General features: G+C 45.6%; 1 protein-coding gene across 3 annotated transcripts in view; it reads right to left on the reverse strand.

Annotated features, from left to right (window-relative positions):
- Window positions 1-9,035, reverse strand: part of LOC138567526 (cyclic nucleotide-binding domain-containing protein 2-like) — a 304,324-nt gene extending 295,289 nt beyond the window's left edge. Inside the window, exon 1 of one of the 3 annotated variants that reach the window (XM_069645804.1) lies at window positions 8,617-9,035. In XM_069645804.1, the coding sequence (XP_069501905.1) occupies window positions 8,617-8,667 (51 nt within the window). In that variant the 5' untranslated portion in view covers window positions 8,668-9,035. The remainder of the gene's footprint in view (window positions 1-8,616) is intronic. The other 2 variants (XM_069645801.1, XM_069645803.1) reach the window with 2 other exon arrangements.
- Between the last annotated feature and the right edge of the window lie 955 nt (window positions 9,036-9,990).

Below are 9,990 nucleotides of genomic sequence, written 5' to 3' on the forward strand. Positions count from 1 at the left end.
CGGATAAAGAGGACAAAGTGGCACATTCATCGCCCGCTTCAACATATGTTTCAGCCCACCGGTGCAATTCCATCTTCCTTTCTTTGCTTACTGTACTACAGGTTTCCCTATAATCATTATAAACCTCAGACAAAGAAGCAGAACCACCCGGGCGAGACTCAGCATGCAAATCGGCCTTGCTAGGCAGCGGAGGAAATGACGCTGGTGGCGCAGATGGGAGGGAGGGAGTAGCAATCGCAACAGTTGGCACGGGTGCCAATACAGGAGGGGGTGCAAGCGGAGGAGCAGATGGAAGCGGTACACAGGGAGGCGGTGCAGTGGAATCATCAACTGGGTCAGACCTTCGCTCATTCATTTTGTTTATCAACTCATCTGATGCATGCATATCCTGAGAGGGGTATATCTTCTGTACCTCTAGCTGAAATGCCCTGTCCAAACCCCTAATTTTATCTTCCTGTGTCTTTGGTCATGTTCTAGTACTTTCTCAGCATTAGTCTTGTGTTTGCGTGCATGTTTCTCTCTACTTCGCTGTGTCGCTTCCTTCCTCCAGTCCCTGATAGTGTCAAATGCAATGGGCCTAGCCTTTTTGCATAACGATACAGTTTCTAAGTGTGCTATGTGGGCTAGCTCAAAACTGCCGTAATCCAGGCAATTGAAGTTTGGGTTCATACCTAGTTTGTCTGTGCCAAATCGAATTAAAAACTATTGCTCCCAGTCCATACTTTACGTACATTTCATATGCCGGTGACCCTTCAGGTGTCGACTTCCGCAATGCAAAAATCTGGAAAAGCAGGATGTCAATTTCCCAGGCATAGTTACAACCCATACTTTCTTTACCTGGGCGTTTGCTCTTGCAAGGAAACTCTCAACAACAAATATTAGGGATATCGGGTATTGGGGCATGACCCACCTGATTTCCACAATCGTCCTGAAAGACGCAGTCTTCGTGTCTGGTGAGTCAGGCTTAAAGAGCCTCAATTCCAGAGCCCTCGCAGCCGTGCTCGCAAGACGCGGTCTGCCAGCCAGAGAAGGGCTGTGCGCAGATCTGCGGAAGAATCACTTCTCACTTTGCATAGGGACGCCCCTAATGCACACAATCGATCTTGGTCCGGTCACCTCGTCCACGCTCGACTCCGCAATGGGGCATCAGTGGGAGGGTCCCTATTCGGGCACCATCTTGATGGATCAAGAACTGGAATTAAGGCATCCAACCATGTACTAATGACTCGCAAGCCACGAAGATTCAAAGTCAAATACATTTATTCAACGAACAGCACTTGATCAAATGGATCTCAGCGCCCCACGATGTGTAAGGCGGAGACCGTGAGGTGAGACAGAGCGAGAACTAGTACAACACACACATATATAGCGAACTTCACAGCATTAGAAGGTATTGCCCGGCCTCCTTTGTTCAGACATCATCAGGCTGCGGTTCAAGGGGTTACTGCGTAATTCATTACAATAAGACATCATACATTCTTGCCGCCAGTGCCAAGACAATTTACTATCTGAGAACCGGGTGCATCTGGTCGGAGAAAAACATATCATGTTCCCCATAGCGAGATGGCATTCCTTGCTCTACCAGCTAATGTTATCTTACAGTGCTAAGGTCAGACAGTTCTGAAGCAGAAATGAATAACAACTCCCGTGGAGGAGCACATACAGCCATGTATAATTCTTTCTAGCTGCCTGCTATAATGGCCTAACTAGACAGGACGGCACCTGGGTTTGCTGATTACTCGTGCTTATGTACAGCTTCATGGTTCTCTCATTGTAAGGCAAAACAATTCATGTGGCAGCCTGGCATTCCAAGCTATGTAAGCAACTCAAAGTTCAAGCAGTGGTCGTTTACTGTGCTCAAGCTTAAAACCAGAATATATATATGCAATGAGCAGAGAGCAGAACAAAAACTCAACATGGCCTCCTTACACAAAATGGCTTCTCGAGCAATGGTTTCAGGTTCACATGTTGGAACATTGTTTCATGATGTGAAAGTGATACGAGTGCGCTTAGGCCAATACATAATCAGACGGCATAGTTGCATTTATATTTCTACAGACTGAACTACCCAGAAGCAATCAATATTTTCAAAATCAACACAGAGGTTCCACACTAACTGCAACAACCAATAGCAGTGTATTATCAGCATTCCAGTACCATCAATGGATCAATATAATCAGTGCCACCAGTGGGTGGGTACTATAGGTGGCTTGGTATTGGCTTGGAATTATCTGCACCTCAATATTGTCACTTTTTAATGTAATCAGTACTACTAAGGAACCAGTCTTATCCATGGGTAAATCTCATCAGTGACTCAGCGGCATCTATTGCATATGAGTCCCCGGCGGGATTTTGGCTTTGGCATCCCACCCAATGGGGAGGCTTGAAAGGTTCAGAACAAGGGCATTACCATGCGGTAATCCTGCCGCTCTGAGCCTCCTCATGGCTGGAGCCCGCCATCTCCCTCGCCTGGGAACAAGGTAATGCCCCCCCTCCGTCTAGACCCTACCCAGATGTTCCTCCCCCCACCGCACTTACCTTCTAAGTCTGGTCCTTACCGGGAGCGGACGCGCCAGGAACACTTCTGTCCCCGGCACATCCACTCCCGATCTGTGACACTCAGCCATGGAATCGGAGAAGGGACTACGTGTAGTCCCTTCTGTTCCATGGCAGCCATTTTTGTTGTTTACTTTTTTCAATCTTTTAAATGGCCACAGTGGAAAGGGAGCAGGGACTACTTGTAGTCCTTTCTCCCGTTCCCTGGCAACCATCTTCTTTGTTTACTTTTTTAACTTTTGTAAATGGCCACTATGAAAAAGGAGAATGGACTTGGTTTCCCGATTCGTGGCAGCCGGAGCGTTTTGCAAGCAAAAAAACTAACTATTAGTAGCCCGGTCCAATGGGCCAGGCTACTAATAGCAATAAGCCTTGAGATGGGGGGGCATTACCGCATCAGGTAATGCCCCTTGGGCCTTCGTTCATGCCTGTAACTATGGGCCCCGGGGCATCAACTGACACGGTAATGCCCCCCCGTTTCGGGGCTTATTGCTTAAGTAACATCAGTGGTGCAGTATCATAAGTGGATCGATTTCATTAGCACCGGAGAGGTGCAGTTCCACTACTCAAGTGGCAAAAAATAAAAATAAAGGCAATATCTACGGATTACTGCTTTGTATTCTCAATGACTACAAAGGTTTGCTACATCTCCTGTTTCTTTTTCTTTCGGTTACTTACCCATTCCGGACCAGCGGTGCTCTTGGCAGCTATACAAACCATTAATGGCAGGAGATACTTCCTTAACTTCAGGCCTTTAATGTATGAATATACCACTTTACAAGCCATAGCTGCTACATTAGTGGCTGAGTCTTATCATTAGCTTACTACTGTCAGAGCCCCAGTGCTAGCAATGGGCCAGTATCATCAAGGCCCAGTAGCACAGGCTCAATATTATGCGTGACTCAGTGTCATCAATGTCGCAGCATTATCAGTGGCTCAGGTTCATTGGCTCATTATTGTCATTGGCTCATTAGCTATAATGAATCAGTAGTAACATAAGCATCTCTGTATCCTTAATATGTCGATGTTATGTATGTTATCCAGTATTTATACTGTGTCCATCACCAATGTAGTGGTTTTATGGCACCTGAATATTTCCCGCGAATTGGCGTATTTTGACTATGCCACAGTGCTGCCAGACATTGGCCTGCGGATAGGAAAAATTGGTTGTGGGGGTGAGGAGAAGGAAAAAGGAGGACAAGGCAATGGACACTACAAGTGAATGGGAGAATAACACTTGAGATTAGGGGGCCGAAAATGTGGTAATTTGGATGCATGTGTTTAATTGTAATTAGTTATCAGTCATTGTGAGAAAGAACGGTAATGATGTATAGTGTGAGAAACCTGAAGGCATCCTCACATTTTCTCCCTCTGGGTCCTTTTCTCAAGTGGCCATGGAAGGGCCATTATACTTGGATCCTGACCCTGGGGGCGGACAAGCAAGGGAAGATCACCTGAGTATGGGGTCCGTGGGGAGAGGGAAGAGGATGATCACCCTACTCTCCCTCAACCTTCATGGGTGTGACGCAGTATCCCAACGGGACGATAGTCAAGGAGAAAGAAGTCTCTGAAGCCTTCATGAGATATGCAGGTTCCTCTGTGTCCCTGACCCAAGAGGGAGGCGGGAGGATTGTCCCAGAACAAAAGATGGCTGTAAGAACGATCAGATGGAACAAATGTCTAGCCTCAACCTTAAAATATATCCAACTCCTCCTATTTCAGATCATAGGGTGTGCTGTCAAAACCAGTACCCTCATAACAGAAAACCAGTGGCCGGGACTGACTTTTAAAAGGGAGAATCACCCCAGTAACAAAAAAACCAAGGCCAAGAGATTCCCTATTCTTTTATTGTCATGACCCTATGTTTATTCGGCCCACAGACAGTATTTTTAATCCCATCCCATCTCCACCTCCCCATTTCCAACAAGTACTGGGACGAGGAAGAGGCAACACCAGTAATACATACTATGCATAGGAACAACATTGGGATAAAGGGAGAGGCCTACTGTATTTCACCACTAGACTGTCCCACTTATAGAGTCAGGCAAGGGCAGGCACTTCACCTTAACCATGCACACCTGACTCCACTTGACTCTCAGTTATGGTATAAAAGGTGTTGTTCTGCCAAAGGAGATGAGCAAGCTGCGATTGCTGGTTGGAACATGGAAGCCAGGAAGCAGGAGGCTGCAACAAGAGATTCCTGGAAGATCCGGATGAGATGCTGGGATACCAAGATGCTGACATGGTGTGTCAGAGGAGTTGCAGCGTGGCGAGCGAGCTGTGTCTTCAGGGAGCCAGAGTGAGGCGTGCTGCCAGCTTCTGGCTGTGTACAGACCAGTGCCGGTGCCAGGGGTATCTGAGGGGCAGGTGGTAAAACCCTAACCTCAACCGACACATCGCGAGGACCTGCTCGCCAGCGCTGCGCAACCAGGTGAGTTTCGCAAAGAAAGAGAGAGAGAAGCTTGGTAGCGTGCGGTGACTGGAGTGGGAGCAAAAGTGATGAAAGATACAAGCACTGCGTTAATCGGAAAGCAGAAAGAAAGTGAGGAAAACCAGAGAAACAGTGCGCTGGTAGCGCAAAGACATAGAAAGACAGAAAGAGTGAATATAAAGTGACCCGAAAACAGGAACAGGGTGCGAGCGACCTGAAATCAGGAAAGAGGGCGCAGCAACCCGAAAATAGAATAGAGAAAGTGGAAAGCAAAGAGAGGGTGCAAGCGACCCAAAAGCAGGAAGAGGGTGCAAGCAACCCGAAAGCAGGAACAATGGTGCGAGCGACCCGAAAACAGAGTGGAAAGCAAGAGAGGGTGTCAGCAACCCGAGAGCAGGAAAGAGGGTGCGAGCGACCCGAAATAGGAAAGAGGGTATGAGCGACCTCAAAGTAGAAAAGGAAAGTGCAAGGGTGCACAGTCAAGTGAGAAGGGTGTTCCAGGGGCACTGAAAAGCAAGAGGAGTGTGTAAGAGGCACAATAAAGGGAAAAGGAGCTGCAACTGTGCACAGAAAAGTGGAAAGAAAGGCAAAAGAGAAACAAGAGCAAGTGGAAAGGACACCAGAGGGAAAGGTGCCGGAAAAAAGCTACAAAGTGAAAAGAGACGGGTCAGAAGTCAAAGTGGCCACGCGCGGAGGAGTGAGGTCAGTGAGGTCCCACTTGCTCAGACCCCTAGTCTCAAAGGAATGTCTCCCATTGGGGAGAGGGGACGAATACCCCTGATTCATCATTATACAGAGTGAGAGAATACTTTATTTATAAATAGCAATTTCTTTACAAACTGAGCCAGATGAAAGCATTTAGAATATGCATACTGGATGCAAACAAGACCACCGAGATCATGCTAATGAACACAAAACATGCATGACTTGTATTATTATTGTTAATAACAATAATATCATTAGGGTATTTATTGAGTGTGGACGTGACTTTGGGAAGCAACGGAGCAATTTACAAGTCATAGGGGGAAGGGGACAGTGAGGGAAAAAGATTGCAAGGGATGAAAACAAGAAGCGGGGAGCTAACAGGGGAGGTAGGGAGCAAGCAATCTGGCACCAAGGGATCTACAAGAAAACAAGGCAGGAGCAAATTGCCCATTTTCAGACTAGGTGTAGAGTGGAGGGTGTGTGGACCTAGGTGTAAGGGAGAAGCCCTTCCTGGAAGAGCAGAGCCTTGAGCTCTGTCCTGAAACGTAAAAGCGAGAGCGGGTGTCTGGTGGTAATAGGGAGAAGGTCCCAGAGTCTGAGGACACAGGCAGTGAAGGCCTGTCTTTTGGTCATTTCCTTCCTGCACCGGCAGAGTTCAAGGCTGCGCATGTCCTTGATTCCTGCTTGTGAAATATTGTGTGAGTGAGGTTTATGTGTGGGGGTGCGTGGGGGTGATGTGTGGGTGTGCACAATGCACCCATGCATGATGGAACTTATTGATAGTGGCAATGCTGGTTTATAGAGTCTGTGCACAGCATCCAATTTTCTCTATTAGAATATATTGAGGCTGCAGTTTCATCAACATGCTTTACATTGACTACACAAGCCTAAACTGTGTTTGCAGCTTCATAAACATCATTTACAATGACCATAATGGCGTAGATTTTGGCCACAAAATCCAAGTACTTTACACTAAGAGTTCTGACATGCATTATGGACTCAGCCTCATGAAATGATTTGCACCGACAATGCTGATATATGCTGCGTGCGCAGTTGCATAAATACGGAAGTTCTGGCATATGTTATGAACTCAGGCATCATGAAAATGTTGTGAAATGTATTTATTTATTTATTGTTTGACAGTTTAAAACAAACTTTACACGCAAAAAGACAAATAAAAACAGCATTAACAAAGTGCATTAACAAAGTGCATTCTCATAAAACATTTTTTACACATTTAATTAAAGCAATAGATAATGACATTTCATCGGCTTTTAAAATGCAGTACCAGAACCATTCTAAAGATATATCTTCAGACCCGTGAACAAATCGTACACATTTTCCCTTACGTATGCACATTGTGAAATGCTCCTGTGTACTATTGACGAAATGGCATTTACTATATTTTTTAATGCATTACCCTAGAGGACCAATTGTACATTGTATAAACTTTTAAGACAGTTTTCTAAATAAATATGCTGTCAAATGCACTGATTATTTTTAAAAAGCTTGCAAGAGAAATGTGTGGATTGTGTTATTTTTTTAATTTTCTTTTTATTTCATGCAGTTTATACAAACTTTTGAAATACAAAGGTTAACACAGTACTCACACAATTCCTACACTAAAGAACATTTTTATCATAAACTCATGAAAAGAAGAGAAAAAAACAAAAAATAACAAACAAAAGGAAAAAGTCTCTGCATTGTGTAGGAGAACATTAGTTATGGAGACTTGTACTCTGACCATCAGTTCTCAATCACTGTTCACATTTGGTGGCACCAGCTCGAGCATCAACTGTAGTTGTTCAAGAAATTTCGTTATTGCTATCATCAGCGGTTTGCTCTCGCAGTTATGCAGTTGACACCACCATTCTTCGTCACAGTAGGTCTGATGCTTACCCATCTCCTTCCTTAAACATTTCTCACGTTGTTCTCTCAAATTACTACAGAAGAGGACTAGATGTTTTAAATGTTCGTCTCCGTGCGTTATTGCCCCTGCACTAAAAATATGTATCTGCCGCCACTGGTCTTGAATCATTTACAATGCCAGTGCCCCTCCGACTCCCTGGCATCAGGGAGGATAGCTCAGGGGCAACATGCTCGCCTTGGAAGCAAAATGACACGGAGCAAAGCAGGTTCGCCGCACCCTTACCCCCCTCCCCCCTCTCCGCTCCCCCTCACCCCTCAACCCCCATCCGCGCTTAGAACCTCTGGGTATTAAGCACGTTATAAATAACCAATTACAATTACCAAAAGCTGCTACTGCTACATGCATAATACTCTTACTGGGCACACTCAATTGAGACTGAAACATTCCCCTAAACACGAAAGCCATTTATGCTCGATGCCACACTTTACATATTTAAATATCGGACACCTGTCTAAGAATTCCATGCATGGAATTTCGAAAACATAACTGAATTGAACATTTGCAGCACGGTCGAAACCAGCCTTTCTCTATCCAGCACAAATGCTGTTAAGCTACTCTGAACTCTTATTTTCCAGAATGTATATAAATGCATTTGAACTTCGCTGTGCAGCACAAAATAATTATAGAGTAGGGCCTGTGCTCCAGTGCTGTTTGAAAACAATAGGCATAATACTTCTAAATTCTGCACACACGAAAAAATGATATAGTGTGTACTGTTTTTGTTGCTGGTGTTACAAGAAACAGAGAAATCTATCTTTGCTCAACTATTCCAATGCGAAATATGATATGGGCAAAATTCGGTTCGGTCCATTCTGTAATTCCCTACAGCAGCAGCATTTGAGGGAAAAAAACACGCTCTTTATTTGTATGTTGAAAATCTAAAACCTGTCTGCACAAGCATTAATAAGTGGGCAAAATACACTCGCTTTCTTGTTAGCCCCCCACCCCCTCACCCCTTTGCAAAACACAATCTAACAGAAACAGAGTGACTCACATGGTTGGGACCTGCATCGTCGGAATACTCCCTCCAACCGCGTCTTTGCATCTTTCAGACGGGTGTGTTCTTCTTCCTCGGGCTCGGTGTAGAGGGGCACCGGCTCAGCCCCGAACTGGTGTCGCTCGCCGGTCTCAGGACGGAGCTAGACAGGGAGAGTCCCAGGCAGGCGTCGGTTGGTCGGGGGTGAAGCTCTGACTGGCTGCCAGCCGTGACAGACGCAGGAATTTCGCTCTGCGACATATCTCGGGTGATTCGTTTCTTGCACTGTGAACCGAACACCTGATGACTGAGTGGCTTTTGTTATTCTTTGTACACAATGGGCGCGCAGGAGTTACACCTCAGCGACCACAAGTCCACTGACGCAACAAGCCCTCTACCTCCTGGTTAGACGCGTACTGGAGACTTAGCTCAAAGTACCCCTGAAGTCTTGAGTGTTCTTCAAATTGTTCATACACAGGCTGGGGAAACAGATCTCTTCTATCCTGTTTAAACATGTCCTGTGGCCTGTCTCTTGAAACAAATGAGATCGACAACAGTTATGTATTGAACTTATTTGAGTTACAGCACTGCTAAGAAACGCACACACTACAAGGAAATAACTGTAAAATTCGAAACAATAATGGTTAACCTACTCCCTCCCACACTCTGTCATATCCTAGCGGGGATTTGGATTCTATGAAGGGACACAGAGACGAGTATTGTGCATTAATCTTCTTTACTCCTCAAACAGCAGCACAGAAATAAACATGTTTTAAACATCATAACATTTTAAAACATGAATAAATAAAACTCTGAAACTTAGGAGAGGATCCCAGTGCAAGATGGCAATCCTGCCTTCATTTACCAATCAGGGTCTGAGCTCCCCTATAAAGTCCTCAGCAGGTAGTCCCTTGTCCTCTTCTGTAGCTGCGAGGTAAGCGTAGCAACAGATATAACACTCCAGACAAGCAATGACATCCACCCAGAAGGCGAACTCCAACCGCCACGCCACCGTCCTTCCTTCGAACACCTTGTGAACTCCTCCCACCGGAGATGTCCTCAGAGGGGAATTGCAAGAGAGTAAACATAGCATGAGGGTGGGTGGGAAGGATGATACTCACCTCTGGCCCTCTTAATAGAATGTGTGTGTCTCTTAATAGAATGTAAAGCCCCACTCACGATAGTGTAAGGGGGCTAGCCATTCTAGGGGGAGACCGGAGGCTTCATATTATGCAAGTTCAAAGCTCTTGCAACCCCATATTGGCCATATGTTGAACCTTTTTATGATAAACAGTCTTAAAAGTAGACTCACTGGACTCAGAGGCGTTGCTGGGGGGTAGGAGGGGCTGAGGGGGCTATAGCCATGGGTCTTTTGGTTGTAGCCCCGGATAG

Source organism: Ambystoma mexicanum, chromosome 2p (genome assembly GCF_040938575.1).
Source record: "Ambystoma mexicanum isolate Mex_15411 chromosome 2p, UKY_AmexF1_1, whole genome shotgun sequence".
Classification (NCBI taxonomy): Eukaryota; Metazoa; Chordata; class Amphibia; order Caudata; family Ambystomatidae; genus Ambystoma; species Ambystoma mexicanum.